This window comes from Mus caroli, unplaced genomic scaffold, assembly GCF_978045245.1.
Source record: "Mus caroli unplaced genomic scaffold, Mus_caroli_1 scaffold_4, whole genome shotgun sequence".
NCBI lineage: Eukaryota > Metazoa > Chordata > Mammalia > Rodentia > Muridae > Mus > Mus caroli.
The window spans coordinates 111,474,738-111,497,032 of record NW_028227259.1 but is presented as its reverse complement, the minus strand read 5'-3'; the positions used below and the strand labels follow the sequence as shown (position 1 = coordinate 111,497,032).

At 45.1% G+C, this 22,295-nt stretch overlaps 1 protein-coding gene across 1 annotated transcript in view; it reads left to right on the top strand.

Moving 5' to 3' along the window:
* Tgfbr3 (transforming growth factor beta receptor 3) overlaps window positions 1-22,295 on the top strand; it is a 179,813-nt gene that overhangs the window by 139,684 nt on the left and 17,834 nt on the right. The window contains exons 8-14 of the mRNA XM_021163025.3: window positions 5,484-5,673; window positions 7,325-7,653; window positions 8,119-8,271; window positions 10,354-10,494; window positions 10,993-11,151; window positions 15,028-15,324; window positions 17,525-17,642. Of these exons, the coding sequence (XP_021018684.1) occupies window positions 5,484-5,673; window positions 7,325-7,653; window positions 8,119-8,271; window positions 10,354-10,494; window positions 10,993-11,151; window positions 15,028-15,324; window positions 17,525-17,642 (1,387 nt within the window). The remainder of the gene's footprint in view (window positions 1-5,483; window positions 5,674-7,324; window positions 7,654-8,118; window positions 8,272-10,353; window positions 10,495-10,992; window positions 11,152-15,027; window positions 15,325-17,524; window positions 17,643-22,295) is intronic.

The window sequence follows — 22,295 nt, the reverse complement described above, 5'->3', positions numbered from 1 at the left end:
ATCTGGCTTGCATCCAACTTCCAGGAGTAACACTCTGACAGAAAAGTAACTCTGGGCTCTGTGTGTATATGGAGGGGGTGAGGAGTGAGGGTGGCATGGGATGGGATGGGGTGAGATAGGATGGGGGTTGGTACTCACTCAGTAAATGACTTTATCCTGCAAGCTGTATAATCCCAGGGCTGGAGTGTGGAAGTCAAAAGACAAAAGAACCCTGTGAGCTCGGTCACTGTCCATTCAGCCTAGCTGGCTTGGTGAGCTCCTGGTTCAGTGAGAGAGGCAGATAAAGATTCAAGAAAACACCTGATGTTGACCTCCCACCTCCACAAACACATATGCGCACCCTACTCACACACATGTATATGCACTACACATGATCCTTTCATGGTAACCAGCTTACCTCTAACGTAGCTTCCCAAAGCTTCTGTGAGGGGCCTTGCAGGCTGACAGGCCAAGGCAAAGGTTCATGTTGAAAAGTTGATTAAAGTTTGGTAAAATCAAACTCATCTCAGATATAACTAGGGGGAAAAACAACCCGATTTGGCTTAATATTGGAGCAAAGTGGTGTGTGTGTGTGTGTGTGTGTGTGAGAGAGAGAGAGAGAGAGAGAGAGAGAGAGAGAGAGAGAGAGATCGAGAGAGATCTCCTTGGCATCTCTTTTGTAAGAGTCAAATTTTTAATGTATTGTTAATTGACCATCTTCGTTAACAGCTAAAATGGATTGTAGACGTTTGGAATTTAGGAGAGTTGGGTTGCGTTGGTTCAGCATTCCTCTGCCCACTGCACCTTCCATGTGATCTGTATCCTCTTCCCACTGCACCTTCCATGTGATCTGTATCCTCTTCCCACTGCACCTTCCATGTGATCTGTATCCTCTGCCCACTGCACCTTCCATGTGATCTGTATCCTCTGCCCACTGCACCTTCCATGTGATCTGTATCCTCTGCCCACTGCACCTTCCATGTGATCTGTATCCTCTGCCCACTGCACCTTCCATGTGATCTGTATCCTCTGCCCACTGCACCTTCTGTGTGATCTGTATCCTCTTCCCACTGCACCTTCCATGTGATCTGTATCCTCTGCCCACTGCACCTTCCATGTGATCTGTATCCTCTGCACACTGCACCTTCTGTGTGATCTGTATCCTCTGCCCACTGCACCTTCTGTGTGATCTGTATCCTCTGCCCACTGCACCTTCTGTGTGATCTGTATCCTCTGCCCACTGCACCTTCTGTGTGATCTGTATCCTCTGCACACTGCACCTTCCATGTGATCTGTGTCCTTTTGCACACCACACCTTCCATGTGATCAGCAGTGAGCAAAACCAACAGTTCCCTACAAGTCCAGTCACTTAGGTGAGCTCCCAGAGGAGCAGACAAAGCCAGGAGCACATCTTAATTTAAAATACTTTTTCCTTGTTCCTAGGGATTTTTATATTATTATTATCATTATTATTATTAATTTACTTCGACTTTGAAACAGTCCAAATAATCCATCAAATGTAGTAGTGACGCATGAGGCTGGTACTGAGTGCAAAGCCTTGCCGTGATTTTCCAAGGTCACAGATATTTTGATTGCCTTCCCTTGGCATGGCATGAGGGGTGGTGGCGACCTGGAGTGTCTGCTGCCTTTGCCGCCTGGCACACCGGCCAACTGTTTTTTAGTTTCAGAATAACAAAAACAGGAAAGGGAATCATGCCTTGAAAGGCAGAAAACATGCGGTGCACTTTAACTCCCTGCTGGAGTTTGTATGTACTCTCTCAGCCCTGACTGGCAGCTCTACTGTCCCTGCGTGCACGTGCCTGGACCACAGTGGTCCTGGGCTTTGCTTGAATGTCCCTGTCTGTCAGAGGAGTCAGAGAGACTAAGAAAGAGGAGGAATAAGATCGGCCATCATCCCAAACAAGATCTGTTTATATTCCTCTCTCTGGCTGCACTCCTGTTCCAGGCCAGTTCTGGACAATACATGACAACATTGCTAAACAATTAGGTAATGTTTCATGATGATCTTTTATTCCCCAGTCAGTTTCAGGCTCTATGACTTCTAATTCCCTGCCCCAGATGTGAGCTGTGCTGTGAGGAACAGGTCCATGCTAAGACAAAAGTTTAGGTTGCAGCTTAGGAAGGGAGAAATGGTCTCCCCTTTACAGACAATATGGTTAAGTGTGAACAGTAAAGGACTCTGACTCAACCACACAAAGCTAGATTCAGGTACCATCTCCAGCTGCCAGTTCATGGCTGACAGTACGACTGAACATGATGTAACGTGAAATGGGACACGGTGACAGCACTCACTCATTGTGGGGTTTAGCTGAGCTCATTCATCCACCCAGCAAGTACTTGTTAAGGGCATATAGGGTCTTTTTAAAGCACACAGGTACATGAAGCATTCTCAGCTACGTGTGTTACCCAGTCTGTGTGTCACAGCTTCTTTTTCACCAGTGGAGCAATGGTAGAACCTAGCTCCACTAAGGAAGACTAACTTAGGAAAATACATGCAAAGGTCTATCACAGACCTGTTGTACAAAGACTCACCTTCCTTCCATAAGCCCTCCCTTGAAGAATTTGTCCACAGGAAACTCAAAGGGCTTCATTAACCAAGGTGAAAACAGGAGATCTACCAAAGTTCATAAGACCCTGAAAGAGTAATGCCAGCAGCACACCCACATGGCTGGGCGTGAGTTTGTTAGAGGCACAGCATAGGCAGCAGTGGGAAGTGGTCAGGGAGATAGGAAGGCTATGCAACAAGATCAGCAACATTGAAGTGTGGCTCTGGCCCCTTCCGCAGCTCCTCCCTGTGGACATGGCCAGTCACTTCTACATCAGGGAGAACCTCAGAACAGAAAAGAGGAGGAGACTTCTTAGAGGCTTCCTCTTATGGGTCAGAGAGATGGCTAAGTGGGTAAAGGCACCTGCTGCCTAATCTAAGGACCAGAGCTTTGTCCCTGGTATGCACTTGGTAGAAGGAGAGGGCCGGCTTCTGCAAATGGTCCTTCAAGCTCCACATGTGCACATGTGCACACACACACACAATGATGAAATCATAATAAACTTAAAAGCTAAGTTTTCTCTTGTATTCTTTGATGAAGCCTACTCTTAGAAACGATGCTAGTTTAAAGGCTCAGCGTGCATATATCCTCAGCACACTATTCTCCATTAAGCCCTTCTCTTCACCATTGTTTCAAAGGCATGGGGGTGGGTGGTGGGGCAAAACCCCTTCCACCCAACCCAGCTACTAGTTCACAAAATGGGGCTGAAGATAATGGTGGTGGTATTTGGGGAAACGTCTTTTGAGCACCCCCTTGGCTGCACTACGTTGGGAAAGTCTGGAGAGTCCTAGGAATACAGAGATGAGGAATTTACTCAATGCTGAGAACCAGCTTGCCTCCCGTCATCCTGCTGCTCTCCTATAGTGCAGAGTGATGTCTGATCTTTTCAGTTCCAAGCCACAATTAACGTGAATCACACAGACAGCTCCTATGTTTAATGTGGAAAGGCGTGAACAGATTATTCTGTCCTGGTGCAGCAGAACAGGTGGCCATCGCGATGGTGAGATTCTGCAAATACAGTATTTTCTCAGCTGTCTGACAACATGAAAGTCTGGGGCAGATGAGGCCAGGCAGTATTGTTTAGGCCAAGGTTGTGGTTCCAGCCAGTCAAAACACATGCTGCTTTGAAGGGCTGGGAGATGCTGCACCTCAGAAGGCTGGCTGAGTGAAGCTCTGAGAGCTGCTGGCTCTTATTATTTCAGCCCCGATTCCTGCTTTATCTCGTTCCATGTTCAATCCCATTTCTCTCTCTCTCCTCCCTTCTCCCTATCTCTTTCTTTCTCTTCTTTTCTTTCACTCTCTCCCTTTCTCTCACCTACAGCCTTCTCTTTCCTTCTCTCCCTTCCTCCCTTCCTCTCTCTTCCTTTCTCTCTCTCTTCTTCTTCTTCTCCTTCTTCCTTTGGGAGTTTCCTCTGAATGTGAGTAAGAGCTAATGCCTGTCGGTCTATAACCTTGCTTACAGATGGTGGCAGGATTCAGTTCTCACTCCCTCTGATTTCTTTGCATGCATATGCAAAGTTGTGACTGGCCAATCATGGCAGGTTTGCCCCTAGATAAGCTCTTTGGGTAACAGGAGATTTTGGGTGACACATTGAAGCTTTGACTTGGAGTAAAAGTGTCCTCAGCCAATCTCCCACAACAAGGAGGCCAAGAGAACTGAGAGCCCGCAAATCTTTTATGACTCTACAGTGGGAAAGGATTAATATTTGGTCATGTTTGGGGTAAATAGAATGGGAAACAAATGAGGAATTTAGGAAAAATGCTACAGACACGCAGGAGAAAATCAGTGGGCATGGAAATTAAAGGGACGTTGATGCGGCGTGACAGTGGTATAATCTGCTCTGGACATGCCCCAGCCCTGTTGGAGCAGTTGTGGGCACTGTGCCTTCCCATCGGGTCTCTCTGCAGTGACCAGCCTCCTCACTCATCAACAGGATCCCTGACACAGAAGTCAGCAGGGGACATAGACATTTGCTGCCTGTATCTCGGCTAGTCAGAGGCCATTCATATACTTCCTTGAAAGAATCCTTTCATTTTAGTGTTGTAACAGATTATTAATGAAAACTAACCTTTAATATGGCTTTAAGAATTTCCATATTGTTATAGACAGGCCATATCAATTGTTACATCCTTTCAGTTTTAATATGCATGTTGCCTGTATAAGCATATAAGGGCTTCCTCCTTTATTACTAAATAAAATGCGACTACCTGAGTGATATCTTAATTGTACTCCACGGCATAAAATATAGTATATTAACAAAATTGGCAAGTGAATACAATTTCAGAACAGCTAAACCAATCAGATGACATGTAAAGGTTTGAGGTTTACTATGTGGAAGCTAATAGTTCATACAGCATTGGGAGAGTCATGTGATCATGCCATCTTCCCTGTAGATCTAGGCCACAAGATGCAAAGCCACAGGCATGCTGGTAAACACAGTGTGCACACCTGTGTACTCTTCAGACAGTTTCACATAAAAAAGAGGAAGGGAACATTTGAAATGTGTACTTGTTGTCCTAGTAACGGACATAAAGTAAGTACTCCGTGAGAATGGGCTTCTCTTTGTGTGCATTGTTTTATGGTAGTGTCTTAACCAAGGAAGACAGAGGTTACAGGGCAAAGCTTCCTTGTGCAGTCCAGAATCTGTTGGTTTCAGATAATTCCTCATTCAAAGTATCTTTTTTAGAATATCCTTTATTCTTTGACAACTTTATACAATGTATCTTGATAGTGACCACCCCCAATTCCCCCTTCCCTCATGGACACCCATAAAATATCCTTTTCAACCTTCGGGTCCCCCTTTCATTTTTGTAACTCTCTGAGTCTGATCTTGCTGAGGTCTGCTGCGATCCTTCCTCATCGTGGTTTGACCTTGTGCAGATCTTGGTCCGGCACTTTTAATTTTAGACTCATGGGTAAAATGTTGCTGTCTCTAGGCTCCTGACAGTATTGGCTTTGGAAAAGAGAGTGAACGATCCATGACAGTGACCAAATTGGTAAGAAATGACATCCCTTCCACCCAAGAGAATCTGATGAAGTGGGCATTGGACAATGGCTACAGTCCAGTGACGTCATACACCATAGCTCCTGTGGCGAATAGATTTCACCTTCGGCTTGAGAACAACGGTAAGTGTGATGTTTCCCACCTGCTGGCTTCTATCTTCCAGACAAAGCTGCTCAGTGAGGGACTCTCATTTCCATGAATATGTTGCTGGCTTCCTGCTATCCATCTTTATAATCTGTCGGTTTCACCGTGAAGCTTAAACTAATGTAGTATTGGAGGCAACGGTAACACACATTCTCAGGGATGGAGAGCTGCTTGCGTGTCAGACATTTTTACTGTCTGTGCCCACTGTGATAACATCAGGACTCTAAGTGACCACTCACAGCTGACAACACCAAGGCGTAGGACCATAGCAAAGAAGCCTGACAAGAGGCTGAAGCTGACAGGAAAGTGGCCACGGGGGCTCAGACTGAGTAGGTTTCATTCAGGGTATGGAGGCAGAATTGTCTCTCGGTTTCTAGAGTCTTAAAGCGGGTATGATTTGAACCTCAAGTTTTCTGAGACCTTGATGTGTTCCTCGCCCCATGGTACACGGGCTGAGGTGCAGCTGTAGGTTCCCTCTTCCCACTTAGTATTTCTTTACTGTTAGAAGAGACGTTGCTTAATCTCCAAACCCGAGCCTCAGATTCCCTGTCAATAAATCAAGGGAAGGAAAAGATCTGTCTTGCTGGCAAACTGCTGTGAAGGATTTTGGGGGCGGGGGGGGCGGGGGGGCGGGGATGTTTTGTTTAAATCAATGTCTATGTTAAAAGCAGTCCAAAACTGTGACTTTATGTGGGCCCAGATAGCCATAGCATCCTTTTCAAAGGGACCTCTACAGGTCATCTCTATCTCACACTGAGGTGTGTGTGATCCTAAGCATAGGTCAGCTGGGCTCAGATAATAGTAGAGGCGGAGAACACTGGGAGAACAACTAGTTCTGTAAGTTATTGAAAATGTGACGCAATACGCATTGCTTTTACAGAATTCTGTTTTCCTTCTGAAGTGCTCTGCTCCCCAGAGACAGTGTTCAGAGAGACCAGGGCACCTGCACATCGCCTAGATTTTTATCAGTCAGAAAGGAGGTGACAAATAACAGAGCAGCATCACCATCATAGAGGAACCACCCAGTATGCTGAGGGACCTGGGCCTGATCCTCCATACTACAAGATAAAATTTTAAAATAGCAATATAGTTTCTAGAAATCTTCTGGAAAAAATTAAAAAAGATTTTTAAAGCCCTAGATTCAAAGAAAGTATTTTAAGGGCCTTTGACTAAGTTGTTATTGCCCCTCATCGCACAGATACATAGTTTATAGGGACTTAGAAACTATCTAGCAGAATGAGTCTCTTTGGTGATGGAGCGTCCTGATCACACTAGAAGCTTATAACATTAAGGACTGGAGTTCCACATGTACCCAAAGTTGAGGATCACTGATATACTCCAAACTCTTAATTTTAAAACTTGGGAAACTGAGTCACAGAGAAGTAAGTCACCTGTCTGGGGCCATTCAGCTAGTTAGAACAGCGGGATCAGAATTCAGGGTTCCATGTTCCTTAGTTAATTCTATATATTGCTCATTTACTGTAACTTTGTTTTCACCCATTCTGTGCTAACTCCTGTTCTGTCTCTAACAATGACCATGATCGACATCAGTCACTCATAATGTTCTGTCTCTAACAATGACCATGACCGACATCAGTCACTCATGATGGCTTGCCCTGTCTTTCCCAGAGGAGATGAGAGATGAGGAAGTCCACACCATTCCTCCTGAGCTTCGGATCCTGCTGGGCCCTGACCACCTGCCTGCCCTGGACAGCCCACCCTTCCAAGGGGAAATCCCAAATGGAGGTTTCCCCTTTCCATTCCCGGATATCCCCAGGAGAGGCTGGAAGGAGGGAGAAGATAGGATCCCTCGGCCAAAGGAACCCATCATTCCCAGAGTTCAACTGCTTCCAGACCACAGAGAGCCAGAAGAAGTGCAAGGGGGCGTGAATATCGCCCTGTCAGTCAAGTGTGACAATGAAAAGATGGTGGTAGCTGTAGACAAAGATTCTTTCCAGGTCAGTGCAGTCTCTTAAAGGGAAGACGTGAAGCTTTCCCCAGCTAGCTGCAACTCTGCATTTATTATTTCCCTGTAGCTCTTTTACTTTTGAATCTCCGTACTTGGTGATGTTTTCCCAGTTGGATAGGCCACTTTCCCTTGGCAAGGGCCTTCATTCACTTCCTGTTGTTCTCAAAAGAGGAGGGGAGTTCAGATCCTTGTATGTCAATATTTTGCTATTAAAATTTCAGTGCCAATAAACACAATCTGTTGTTGACAGGTGCAAGGTGAGGAAAAGGCTTGATATTCCCAGGAGAGGCTGCCCAGATGAAAAGGGGAGGGGCTCGATGAAAAGACAAGAGGGGCAGGGGCGAGATGCCTGCCTGCCTGAGGCCTCAGCCTTTGAGACAGGCACTGCTTGTAACCCGGAATACAGTGAACAGTGGTTAAGCCCTCAGGTAACCTTTGGTGCTTTCCATTTCAGACCAATGGCTACTCAGGGATGGAGCTTACCCTGTTGGATCCTTCCTGCAAAGCCAAGATGAATGGTACCCACTTTGTTCTGGAGTCTCCGCTGAATGGCTGTGGTACTAGACATCGGAGGTCAGCCCCAGATGGTGTGGTTTACTATAACTCTGTGAGTATTTTCTAGAACGAAGCCTTACCTTTGTCATGGCATTGCTGGGTATTATCGAGGGTTAGCCTCTGAAAATGACTGGGATGGAGATAAAGCCAGATGTCAGTTCTCAACAAAAGGAGATGGACTGTAACCCTGAACTCTTGTCTTGTTATGATTTATCAGTGTGTGTTTGGGATTTGAAGGTCCTGTTTTCTCAGCTAGAGTTGTGGTAATCTCACACACTTCCTTCTTCCATATAATGATGGTTCAACAGCAGGGTGGTTACACCAGAGGGTCCTTACGGGGTTAAAACCCCAAAGCCCTAGGGTACATGAACATCCCCCAATGGATAGTCTCTTGCTTGTCCAAAGGTAAAAGGAGACTTCTTTCCTCATGAGCCTAAGATCAGAAAGGAATCCTGATAAAATTATCCAGTCTCTCTAACTCTAATAAAGACCCCAGATTTAAGAAAATTTATTTTTTAAATCTAACTGGAAGAAAGTTCAAGTTTCCCAAAAAATAATTGGTTGCAGTCACCAACTCTTACCTCCGGGAAATTACTCCTGCCAGTTTATCTGAATCTTATCAAATGAGGCCTGTCCTCTTCAGGGAGGGAGACCGAAGCACAAAACTCCACAGATGTTTCAAAGTGTCAGTTTTGCAGATCGATTTTTAAATACTTCTCAGCACCCCACCCACAATCACCGTGTGAACCTGGGGCAGCATGTGTTTCTGTGAGCTCTTAGCTCGACCCCACCACTAACATGGGCCAGCTCTCTAAGCTGCTGGTTCATATGACCTCCCATCACCACATTTGACCCAACCCAGAAGAGCAGCTGGAGAGGCGTTTGCCCAGTGTGTCACAGGGCTCTCCTGTCAGCTTGCTATATTGTTCCTGAGACCCTTAGACAGTTGGCCCAGGAAAGAGGCGCAACATGATTTCACTCAGTCCCCTCATTTCAAAGGCAAAGAAACTGAGCCCTGGAGAGTTCTGAGGCTTGGTCAAAATTGAGGGGCTGGTTATACTGGAGAGCCAGGACCAACTCTTCCCAGTCTCACACCCACTGACGTTTCCTCAACACCAGACTGGCTTATGTTACTTGACTCATCTCTTAACTTTTGCATCCTATTCATCACGACACTAATTTTCTTGTGATTATCCAGTTTCTCTAAATAGACAAGTGCCATGCAATAGCAATGCACTTGATGTGGACGCTTTAAACTGATTCCAAATTAGCACTGGCAAGAAGGTCATCTAGTGAGTTAAATCTTCAATTGCCCCAAGAGAAAGGATATCTGATCCAAAAAGTCACTTCTTTCTTGTTTGCTCTGCTTTGCTTGTCCTTTTTTTTGGTTTTTTGAGACAGGGTTTCTTTGTATAGCCCTGGCTGTCCTGGAACTCACTTTGTAGACCAGGCTAGCCTCAAACTCAGAAATCTGCCTGCCTCTGCCTCCCCAGTGCTGGGATTAAAGGCGTGCGCCACCACGCCCGGCTTCTTCTTGTCCTTTTTTTTTTTTTTTTTAAAGATTTATTTATTGTTATATGTAAGTACACTGTAGCTGCCTTCAGACACACCAGAAGAGGGCGTCAGATCTCATTGTGGATGGTTGTGAGCCACCATGTGGTTGCTGGGAATTGAACTCAGGACCTTTGGAAGAGCAGTCAGTGCTCTTACCCGCTGAGCCATCTCGCCAGCCCTTCTTGTCCTTTCTAAGGACAAGGCCTTCAGTCCCCCAGCACCCATGAGTGCATCAGGTGCTTTCCTAGTTACCCCTCACCCTTACCCCACTCTGCTCACAGTGCTGAATGCTTCAACTGCCTACTCCAGTTGTGACAGTTTGTAGGAATCTTCAGACTCCTTATGTATTTCTGTTTTCCATTATGCTCATAATTCAAGCATATGAAATGGAAATAAACTAGGTTGTGATTTTCAGAGCTGTTGTATTCAGGTCACCCTCTCCATCCTATTTACATGCAACCCAGTACAGTAATTCCAGCCAGGTTGCTGTGAAGAGAACGTCTTCTTTTTCTGCATCCATACACACAGGAAAGATATTGGGAAGGATTGAGCAAAGAGCTGTGTGTCCTCTGTCTTCTAGATTGTGGTGCAGGCTTCATCCCCTGGGGATAGCAGTGGCTGGCCAGATGGCTACGAAGACTTGGAGTCGGGTGATAATGGATTTCCTGGAGACACTGATGAAGGAGAAACTGTCCCCCTGAGCCGTGCTGGAGTGGTAGTGGTATGTGTTAGTCTCCCTTAGATGGTTCTGTGGATACATTGTTGCTCAAGCTGGTGTGGTGGTGGTGGTGGTGGTGGTGGTGGTCCTACATGTTGGTCGTCCTTAGATGGTTCTGTGGATACATTGTTGCTCAAGCTGGGCTGGTGGTAGGTATTGGTCTCCCTTAGACCACTCTGTGGATAACATTGTTGTCCATTTGGTTTGTTTCACTGGGAAGTATCAAAACCTAAAATTGCAGTGCCTGGCGTAGTGGTACATGCCTTTAATTCCAGCACTTGGGAGGCAGAGGCAGGCGAATTTCTGAGTTCGAGGCCAGCCTGGTCTACAGAGTGAGTTCCAGGACAGCCAGGGCTATACAGAGAAACCCTGTCTCAAAAAACAACAACAACCAAAACAAAACAAAAACAAAAAAACAACAAAACAAAACAAAACCCTAAAATTGCATGTTAAAGGCTCTTCATGTGACTGATGTGTCCTTATCTGTTGGCGGTTTTCCAGTTTAACTGCAGCTTGCGGCAGCTGAGGAGTCCCAGTGGCTTCCAGGACCAGCTTGATGGAAATGCTACCTTCAACATGGAGCTGTATAACACAGACCTCTTTCTGGTGCCATCCCCAGGGGTCTTCTCTGTGGCAGAGAATGAGCATGTTTACGTTGAGGTGAGGTTGGTGTGTTATCCTCGGGTGTCCGGCCCACTACCCTACGCAGCAGTGCCCTGTGCAGCAGTGCCCTATGCAGGTCATGTGACATTAGCATGAGCACCTGGCACAGGTCTCACCTTGTTTACTTTGACATCTAAGTAACAGTTTGGCTCAGAAAAGGCTTCCAGGTCATCTTCTAACTAAAAAAGATTTTATGAATTATGCTAAATGGATGGTTTTTAGTAAATGTCAAAAAGAAAACAATGAGCCAAGTGTAAACTGTATCAGTAAAGAGCAGTGCTTGTTCTGACATCAACACTTTGGGGATAGTTGCTTAGCCATACCCAGGGACTCTTCTAAAACACCTCACATATTATCTTGGACTTCCAAGTTAAAAGGTGTGCTCTCCTGAAAATCACTTCTGCCAAGTCATTTTCTTAATAGACGCATGAATTTGTCAAAATCATTTTCCACATGGAATGGTGGTCTTCGTGCATAGCTTAAACCTAGAATGCCTATGAAAATAATAGACAGTGGTGATAATAATGAAATAACAACAGCTAACATGTATTACCATTTTACCATGCAGTGGATCTGTCATGACTATAATCATAATGAACTGACTTGCTAGAGGGATTCTGTAAAAATGGATTAAGATCCAACTTTTGGATGAGAAAATCAGACACAAGGCTGTCCAACATGACACCTGTGCCTGGTATATTACTTCTTTCTGGAGTCCTTTCTCTAGAGTCTGTGCTGTTGACAGCCAGGTGCTGCTGTTTTCATTGCCACACCCTCTCAAATTGCCACTTGAAAGAGAATAAAACATAACTTCATGTCTAAGTTCACAGACTCCATTCTGGAGAAGACAGACCTATGTTTCAGGTTGTTTGTTGCCCGTGTGCCCTGAGCATCATCTGTAGGGTGACAAAACTGGTCTGCTGGTCTCACTGTAAGGCACCATGACTGCTTTGCACCTCACAGGGGGAGAGTGAGAAGGGGTAGAAATGGCAGACTCCCAGAGGTGAAAATCACCACAGAGCACCTATGTCTGTTTTGCAAAGACAGTGCGCCATGTGCATTGGCACTGGGTTGGAGTGGAGCCAGGCAGCCCTCCCTGTTTTCTTCAGTCGTATCAGTCAGTCCCTCTGCATTCAGCTCCCTGTTGTTAGCACCCTGGAGGAAGCCATGTTTTGTGTGTGCTATTCCTAAGTCTGCATCTCTCCTGATCCAAGTTTCCTATTTTCTTTGCCTTTTCCATATTCACAGTCCACAAGGGTCTTAGTCAGCAGCCCCCACTGATGCCACAGGCTTGAGAGGACACTGCTTAGCTGCACTTTGCTGTTTTTTAAACAAATGCCTAGATCTGCTCTTTGGTGGCTTTATGATTTATGCTAGCCAGTGGCTAATCTGCCTGTGTGCCCCACCCTGAATATTTTCATTTCTTTTTTCACCCCTGGAATGCTGGCTTACTCCATGAAGCCAGTAGATTCCCTCTCCTTCTCCCTTCCATTTTTTTTTTGTTCTTGATTTCTTTTTTACATTATTTCATATCGCACATGTTTTTGTAGTTAAATTTTATTTTAAAAGTAGACCAATTTTTTTTAACTACTATCTTAAATATCAAGTATGTTAAGAAAGATCTGGGGCTGGGTGAGTTGTTATAAACTATTTTAAACTTGATTGAAACTACCAAAAATAAGAAAAAGAATCTGTGAATGTTTTGTTAAATAGGATACCAGTTGACCATGCCTTGTCTTTCTTTCCTAGTTTGGACTCTGCTGCTGATAGGAAAATTTTTTACTTAAGTAAAATAAAACTTCATAAATGTTGGCTTAACCTGAAGAGCCATTTCTTGGTTTATTCTCCAGCTGCTCTCTGTAGCTTTTCCTGGAACCTTCGGTTCCCTCTGCATCACAGTTCCTTCCATTAATCCATGATCTTCTCCCCTTTGCCCCTATTCTCGGGTCACTCCTGGGTGATGGCCGGTGATATGATGACAGCTTTCTTTTCAGTTCATTTGACTTAGTGATGAGCATCTAGAGCCGCAGTCATGGGAGTTCCTACTGCTGAACCTGAGCTGTTTGCATGCACCTTGACTTCAGTGTTTCTTACACCAACTGCATCTTTTACACTCATTATGGCCATCATCCTCTAGGAGAGAGCACGGCATCTCTGGTATGCACAGGAGCAGCAGAGCATGTGACTTCCTTGGTCTGGTCCCATTCTAAAGCCAACACTTTTCCTACTGTTCACTTCAAGTCCACTCTACAACAAGACTTGCTAATATTTTTCTCCTCAAAAGCACCCATAAGGAAATCTAGACAGCGGTTCTTAACCTTCCTTATCTGCGGCCCTTTACTACAAGTGCCTCATGTTGTGGTTACCCCAACCATAAAATTATCTTATTGCTATTTCACAACTTAATTATGCCACTGTTATGAATCATAATGCAAATGTCTGATATGCAGGATATCTGATATGTAACCCCTATAAAAGGGTCATTCAACCTCCCAAAGGGTCTGCAACCCCCGGGTTAAGAATCACCGATCAAGACAGACATTCTGTATTGCATGCCTTTGAAAATAAGACAAGAATCAACATATTTGTGCACTGTAAGCTTAGTTTATGGTAAATGGCACTTTTTATTTGCAGCGTGTATATAATTTACCACCTTAACAGGATAGAACATCTTGTTCAGCAGAAATAACTCAAGGATAGTGAAAGTGATTATTTACAGAGGGTCGAACAAGATGGCAACATTGTAATTACCTCCACCTTCTGCTCATGCTCATGCGAAAACCCCATAGTTACCAATGTAGGATCTTTTGTGAGGGCTATGAATTAAAAGTTCCTGCAATGTCAGGAGATTCTCCTGCGCAGACTCCAAATGCTAAGTTTATTATCTCTCTATCTTTTAAAGCATTTGGGGGCTCTTGGTGGATGGGCAAGGACTAACTTTATTTCTAAAGTGTCTAAGTTTATTGTTTATGTTTAGATTAGTCTAGGAAAGAGGCATTGGAGTTGGAAGAGTAGCCCACACAGCAAGTCGTGCCACCAAACAGTGGAGCCAGGTTTGTTCCAGGGTTTTTTAGCAGAGTTCAGGATAGCTAAGGTTTGAATTGTTGCTTACATTTGGCTAAGCGCTACTGCTTGTTTCTGAACAAAGGAACCTTAGTGCGATCTGGACACGATGCACAGAAGTGATTTGTTAAAAGGAAGAATAAATGACTTGGAAATGTGTCTAGGTTAGTTTTCCATGAAGCAACCTCCCCTCCCAGCCACCTCCTCCGCAAGGCTGGGTTGGTCCTATGAACAGCTGGGACACTTTGCCAGGTTGGTGATGGCCACTAAATCACACTGTCCCTGATATAAGAAACCAGAGGCCTGCTTACTGACCAAGCAGGATACATCTGTGGCTTTCTGCTCTTCTAAGTTCACTCTGCTTTCTTGCACAGTCATCCTAGGTCACGTGGATTCTCCTCTGTCCTGAACTATTTGGCAGCATTTAAAAATTGAGTCTTGGTAACAATCAACTATCGTGATATTAGGGGCTTTATCTGTGTGTTGCTTATTTTGAAAAATCCACTTAGGCACAAGGTTTGCTTTTATTTTCTTTTATCTCTGAGGACTTGTGGGAGCTCAGAGAAACTCTCCCATCTTGCAACTTGTAAGGTAGCATTTGAATGAAGCAATCTGCTGTCATTATGTCAAGTTTAAATGGACGGTACCTTTCATCAATCGGTGTATGTTACTGTTGGAGTTAGGAAGTTCTAGATGTTATTAAATAGAACGATGTCTCATCCAAAGAACTGTGGCAGGATATTGTCTGGGTGACTAATGTAAAATAAGAAGCCAGCCCGTTTCTGACCTGACCTTTATGCTCCTCTGCAGGTGTCTGTCACTAAGGCTGACCAAGATCTGGGATTTGCCATCCAAACCTGCTTTATCTCGCCATACTCAAACCCAGACAGAATGTCTGATTACACCATCATCGAGAACATCTGTCCGAAGGATGACTCTGTGAAGTTCTACAGCTCCAAGAGAGTGCACTTCCCCATCCCACACGCTGAAGTGGACAAGAAGCGGTTCAGCTTTGTGTTCAAGTCCGTGTTCAACATCTCCCTGCTCTTCCTGCACTGCGAGCTGACGCTGTGCTCCAGGAAGAAGGGCTCCCAGAAGCTGCCGAAGGTGCGTGGGCTCTCATCTGTCCGGACTGTGATTCGGGCATGTCTGGGTAAAGAGGTTGAGGTTTTAGTTCTGAGGTTCTGAAGACTTCCGGTTGAAGCACCAGTGTGAGCAGGGAGCCGTGTGCTTTAGTTAGGGTTTTGGAGAACAAATTCTGAAAGTTTGTCTTTCCATGTGTGCTGAGTTGTGCCTTATGAGTGATCAATCAGGACTGTTTTCCACCAAGGGAGAGGCCTGGATCTGGCTCTGTTGGTCAGATAAGCACGCTGTGCCAGAAGGACAGCCAACCGAAAGGACAAGACCAGTGTGAGGATTAATTTTTCCAGGTCCCATGGAGACCGGGATTGCAGTTGTTTTTGTGACCTTCTCTGTGTGAGTGATGGGGTTGCTCCTCTCAGGAGGACGTGTAGGGGAAATTAGTAAATATTTTACTTTTTCTTATCAGTTCATCTTGTTTGCCTCCTGCCATTGCCCATATTAAAAGGCTATGTTCTGTTGCCATAACAGAAATCAGACCCCTTTGACCTCGCTGGAGCCACCGCAGGGGTTCTGTCAGGCCTGCCTGTGTGGGACAGGTTTCTCCTGCTGTCACTTCATTTCTGTGGCCTGAGATAATTACATATAATTTCCTCCAGTGTGTTTATTCAGTAGCTGTTATACACAGTCTAAGCTGGAGTCTTCTTCTCTTCTCATCGTGGGTCCGCTGATGTCTGGGAAGCACAGGATCAAGCTGTAGCATTTATATGTATGGCATCCTCACATCCAGGGACCGGAAGAAAAAGCAGGAGTGAACATCACTACTGCTAAAGAGATTTCTATTGACCTGAATTCCTTGAATCGTTTCCCTGAGCAGTTACTGATCTGAGTGCTCTACAAATAAACGCACACCAAGTCACCCGTCACCAGGAAACGTTTGCAAAGGCCCAGGCTCTGTTTGTTTCTTCTGGAGCCACTGCCATCTTAGGCCTCATCTAGAAATTAAAGTTACAACGCCCCCCCCCCCCGGGTAGAAGAGCAAAGGAGACAGGAGATACATGTAGTAGGCAGGTAGCGAGAGAACCATTAATGCTTCCTTCTGCTTAAAGGCAGAATTTCCCCATCTCTAGTAACTCCCAAGTACTTCTGTGACAATAGAAAAGGCCCAAGAACCTTCTAGGAAAAGGTGTCGATGATCTCCGAATCTAGCTGCTCTTTGCTGTGAATTATGTGTCTGGCCCAGGATCGGACTCCGAGTTAGCATTATATGTTCCTATTTAACTAGAGGGCTATCCAGACAGCAAGAGGAAAATGTAGTCGTGAAATGAACTGCATATCTTTTCAACAACGTGCCTTGACACAGAAAATACAGACATAGTTTTCCTCTACAAGAAAACTCTTTTCAGGGAGTTTCCTCCCTCTGTTCGTTTTGGGGTAATGATAGGGGTGGAATGTCTTCTTGTGTGTGGCCCAGAGGTGATGCCTCCTGTCTAGATTTCTGATTAGTTTCAGGACTTAAAATATCTAGAAGCTGCTGGTCTCAGCTTACACACCTAGGCGTCACTCCCTCCCTAGGACCTAAGTTAAGCACAGTCAACCCCAGGCTAAGCCATGGATATGGTGAACTGATAAAATATTCACTGAGCATGTGTGAGGGACTGGACTAAATCTCTAGCACCAAGAGAAAAAAATAAGCCAAATCAAAATAACAAAAAGGGAAAGAAATGCTGTGGGAAGCCTAATGTTGTAGAGTGAAAAAAAAAGAAAAAATCCAACAACCATGACAGTGTGTGTGGTTATATTAGAAATATAAATCCTATCATTGTATAACACTTTAAGTGCAGTTCCCACAGCTACAGACCATGGGTGTTATCACAAACCACTTATACAAAGCCATTATGGTACAGAGCCAAAAAACCACTCCTGCAGTTCTCCAATTGACAGACTAATTCAGAAACATCTATCTCTTTTGTGGCCAAGGGGCAAGGAAGATGTTTGTAAGCTGTCCATTGGTAGTTGCATCTTCCAGTGTAGCTGAAAATACACTGGGTCTGTCGTGATTGCTCCCTGGTTATTTAGGGTTCTTTGAAAAAGCACACCCATGGCCTGTTTTTCCCATGGTTCATAGCCGTAAGCCGTCTAATAAGGGGCCAGAGGACAATCGTGTGCAGGCCTGGGGAGGGTACTTCTTTCTGAGCCATGACTGCCTTGCTCTGCCTCTCCACAGTGTGTGTCTCCTGACGATGCCTGCACCTCTCTAGATGCCACCATGATCTGGACCATGATGCAGAATAAGAAGACATTCACCAAGCCCCTGGCCGTGGTCCTCCAAGTAGATTATAAAGGTAAGCATGACAGCCTATGGCCTGTCTTGTAAAGATTCCCCAGAACATACATGGTGAGGAAGATGAATAACTCCTGCAAGCTTCCTCTGACCTTCACTAGCATGGTGTGACACTTGCATGGTATGACACATATACACTTTCCCAAGTTGTCCTCTGACATACATCCATACGTGTTCTGTGGTGCACACACACATACATACACACAATTTATAGTGAACAAATAAATGTTAAAAAAAAAAAAGCTAAGTTTAACGCCAGTTGGTAGCTTTAGAAAATAATTCTTTGCCCCAAGAGATTTTCCTTAGGTGATTCTGTTCCTGTGGCTACTTTGTTATTTATTTATTTATGGATTGTTTATTCTTTAGAGAATAGCTCAAGGGACTAGAGAAACAGCTTAGTGGAGGAGTCTAGGTAGCATGCAGAAGATTCTAATGGCCACTAAAGTATCAGGTCAAGGTAAAGGTTGGCTCTGCCCTGTTACTCTCTGATACACTCAGATGTGCTTCTGTGAGTCCATGGCGTGCTGGGGCCTGCACACTATTCACAGTCCAGCTTTCCACATTCATGATTCTACTGGCTCCAAGCTGCCATACCGCTTCATCAAAACCATAGATACCCTTGAGAGGGGCTGTGACCTGTGAGCATTGTCATTTAGGGATACTGGCAGAAAGAAAGTTGACATTTATAAATGACTTTTCAGAACCTTGTACAAGAGCAAATGCTGGTCCTCCTTACAGCCCCAGTTTCCGTCCCTTCATGTATAAGAACACCCACCACGCTGTGCCTAATAGAAGAGGAGGGACCTGTCCTGAAATGTGTGGTGTGAGCACCCTAAGGACAGGTGGAGGCAGACCTCTAGCAGGGAACCCTGAGGACTGCAGGGAAGATACCACAGCACCAGGGGCAGGAGTAAGCTACAATGTATCAGGCAGCTGTCAACAGCTTTGGGGTGGGACCAAATGAAACAGGGAAGATCTGAGTAGTTTCAATCTTTCCTGTCTGGAAGCAGCCTGTCACTCTCCAGAGGCCTTGCTGTCTAAAGGGTGTCAAGCTGAGAAAAGGCTGGCAGGGTGAGAGGGGATGTCAGGCCTCCAGGGTAAGGTATTTCAGGATTAGAATCACAGACCATGTCGCTCCATCCTGAAGGGCAGAGAGTTGCCGAGCAAGAGCCAGTGAGCAGCTCGGTCCTAGCTGCTAGGCATTAGAAGGGAGCCATGCTGACTGGTACTGACACCAGATCTGGGGTTTAGGGCACCCCTAGGATGGCACTTTAGGGCTGGGGTTTGGCAGGATTAAGCAGTGGGTGGTTCTGGAGCAGGCATGAGCTACCAGAAAAGAGGCAAGTGGGTGCTGCCAGTTTCTCAAATGCGATTCGGCCTTTGTCAAAAGAGCTGTGCCATTCCGTGTGCACATTCCTACAGAAAGGCAGGGAGCATGGGGTAGGACTGGCTCACAGCCCTGAAGTTGAGGACTCTCCTCTTGCTCCCTCCATACCCAACTGGCTGTGACAAAACCTCACAAACCCTCTTTTTCATGTTCTTATCTGGAAAGGGAGCATTAGAACAGGGGACGTGGAGGTCAGCTGACCTGTAAGGAGGAGCCGATTTCCAGTTCATTTCCGCCATCCTAAACGCAGAACGTTCATCTCAGATGCTTACGGCTTTTGTCCTGAGAGTGGTTTATTTTACTTTATTGTTTGGTTTCTGAAAGGTCGGGTGGTCTCTCTTTAACTGGGCTGCCCAGATACTGCTGCCATTTTGTTGCGTGTAGGGGAAAGGAATGTGAATAAATTAACTGTGTTGCAAAGAACTCATAGTTGGTCAACAGCTAGCTGTGTTTTGTGCTATAAAAGCCATTAACAGCAGCAGCCACATGTTCCCTGTCCTTGTCCCTGTCCCTGTCCCTTACCTATTTTGAGAGCACTCATTCAGATGGTAATTGAACACAGCAACTGGCTGTGCCCTGTGCCAGACAGTACTTAGGCCTTAATATTACAACACTATAACTTCCAGCAATTCTTTCATTCTTTTTTTTGTTAAACTCTGGTGGTATTTTTCTAAGTAATTTCTCTTGTAAATTAGGTAATTACTTTTATTCAAACTCAGAGTCATTATACTGAACACTTAGTATTTTCTTTACATAAAACTCTAAGAGGAAAGTTTTTTTTTTTAACCAAATATCAAAGCAATTTAATGAGACTCACTAATTGAGGTGAGATTTTAGTTGGAGAAGCAAGTGGGTGAACCATTTATTGCTCAGGTTTGTGAAACAAATTGAGAAGTTGAACTTGAGCTTCCCAAGGGGCTATGTGCAAATCCGTCTTCCTTGGCAGGAACAGGTAGGTTTTTCTGCTGATTCTCATCTTTATGATGACCCCTCACCCTGTGTGATTAGTTTCTTTGGCTCTGAAATCATTTCTGTTCCATGTAGAGCACTGAAACCTGTTTCTCTCAGCCACTCAGGGCATTGGAATAACACTGGGAAAAGGCAGGAGATCACTGGCCCAATAGTCATGGCTTATTTAAAATAAGAACAGCTAATGTTCTTTCTGAGAGTGGGAGATCAGGGATGACCTGTGGGGTAAGGTTCCCCAGCTGCCTTACTGACCTGATGCTATTCCTATTGCTGTCCTTGCCACAGAGCCCACTATCCCTGCCCGTTTGCTCCATCTTTCTTTACTGCAGTTGCATTTTTATGGACCATAGATACAGGCAACGTGTCAACCACCGCTGCCAAGAACGGGGACGTCCGTCTTTCAGGCAGCGTTTCTTCCTCAATGGGCAGGGCAAGTGGCCATCAAAGCTACATGAATAATCATAGGTTTTTAATAGAACCTTCCTGAAGGTATCACCTTTGGTCTTTAAGTCCTTTGGAATCAGTGTTGGCTGATTGTCTTGCTACTTAAACCTTCAGCAATAGGTGAAGATGCTTAGACTATTAATGGTGGTGAGGGTCCCACATCGAATTTGTTTTGTGCTAAATGCATAGGGTGTTACAGAATTTAATTCCTGCAGTAGCTCTGTAGAGAGCCTCTCTATCAAACTTGGACACACACCTACATATAGCAGACCAGGATTCAAACCCATTCTTTTGATCTTACATCTTTTGCAAACCTTCACATGTAATCTAATTCCTATTTTTAATAAAACAAACATACATCTGCTGGTACTATGGGGAGTCACCTCCTCACCTCCACCCCTTCCCCCTCCACTCCCCCATCCCCTCCTACCTCCACCCCTCCTCCTCCCCAACTCCACCCTCTCCCCCTCCTTCCCCTGCCCCTCACTCTCCCCACCTCTCCAACTCTACCCTCCCTACCTACACCCCCTCCCCTTCTCACCTCCACCCTCTCCTCCTCCCTCCCCACCTTTACTCCTCTCCCTCCCCACCTCTACACCCCCACCTTCCCCCCTCCCCCACCCCCTCCCCCCTTCTTCCCCTCCCCATCCCATTGTTATCAATGCAGCGCCCGAGTATTCTAATGAATAGCAGCTAAATGGTAGATGAAAAAAATTAGGGGTTGAAAACCCACATGATAGGGTTAAAATGCTAGAGTGTGTTTAAAAGTGCAAACCCAGACACTCTGTGACTTTATAACTTAAACACACACAAAAGCAGAAGATACAAATAGCTGATGCGTATTATGGTTTCTGGCAAAACAATTAAAATAGCTGAGCTGCTGCCGGTTTGCCATCACTGCTGGGACACGAAAGCATGTTGGCAGGCTTCCCAATTTGCCACGATTTATACCCAGTTTTTAATTCTTAGCAACTTAAACTTTTGAAATGTTGGATCTTCTCCACATTGGAAAATAAAAGCACCTGCATATTATGGGCTGTCAGTAAATGCGGACTTCCTGCTTTGCTTTCTGCCAAGCCAGGGCTCTTTCAGGGGAGGGGAGGGTTTCGGAAAGCAGAGGTCTGTGAGTTGGAAATTGATCTAAAAGAGGCGTGACTTTATGGAACACTTTTGGATTTTTCCAGAACCAAAAATACTCAAAAAAAAAAAAAAAAGTTTGTCCTCAGGTTAAGGGCAAGATGAGGAGAGGAACAGGGAAGGGGCGCTCAGGAGCTGGCAGAGCAGGAACTCATCCATCTCTCGTCATGGAGGGAGCAGGGTAGAGAACTCAGCTTATTCCAGCCTCTTCACGTTTTGAAAACTGCTCTTTGGAAGATTTTAAATGTATACAAAAATGGAATGCCCCGCCCCCTCCCCAGGAACACACCACTTCCAGCTTTAGCAACTACTCATGGTGAATCTTGTTTGACAACTTCCCATGGCCCATTTCATCTGTCAGTCATCCAAGAGATTCCTCTGAAACTTAAGAAACATCAAAAGATCTTGAGAAGAAGGCTGGGTATGGTAGCATACATCTCTAATCTCAGCACCTGGGAGGCAGAAGCAGACAGATTTCTGTGAGTTCAAGGCCAGCCAGGGCTACATAGGAAGGCCTTGTTTCAGAAGAGGAAATAAGATGTTGAGGAGAACTCCAGTGCTTTGATCACTTAGGAACTCGGCTCTGCAAGCCGTGTAAATGTTATGCTGCAGAGACAGAATCTGGTAATAGAACATGAAATGATGCTTTGGGTTGTTTATTATAAAAACATGTTTATTGGGTTCCTACTAAGCCTGTAAGGTCTTTCTAGCACAATG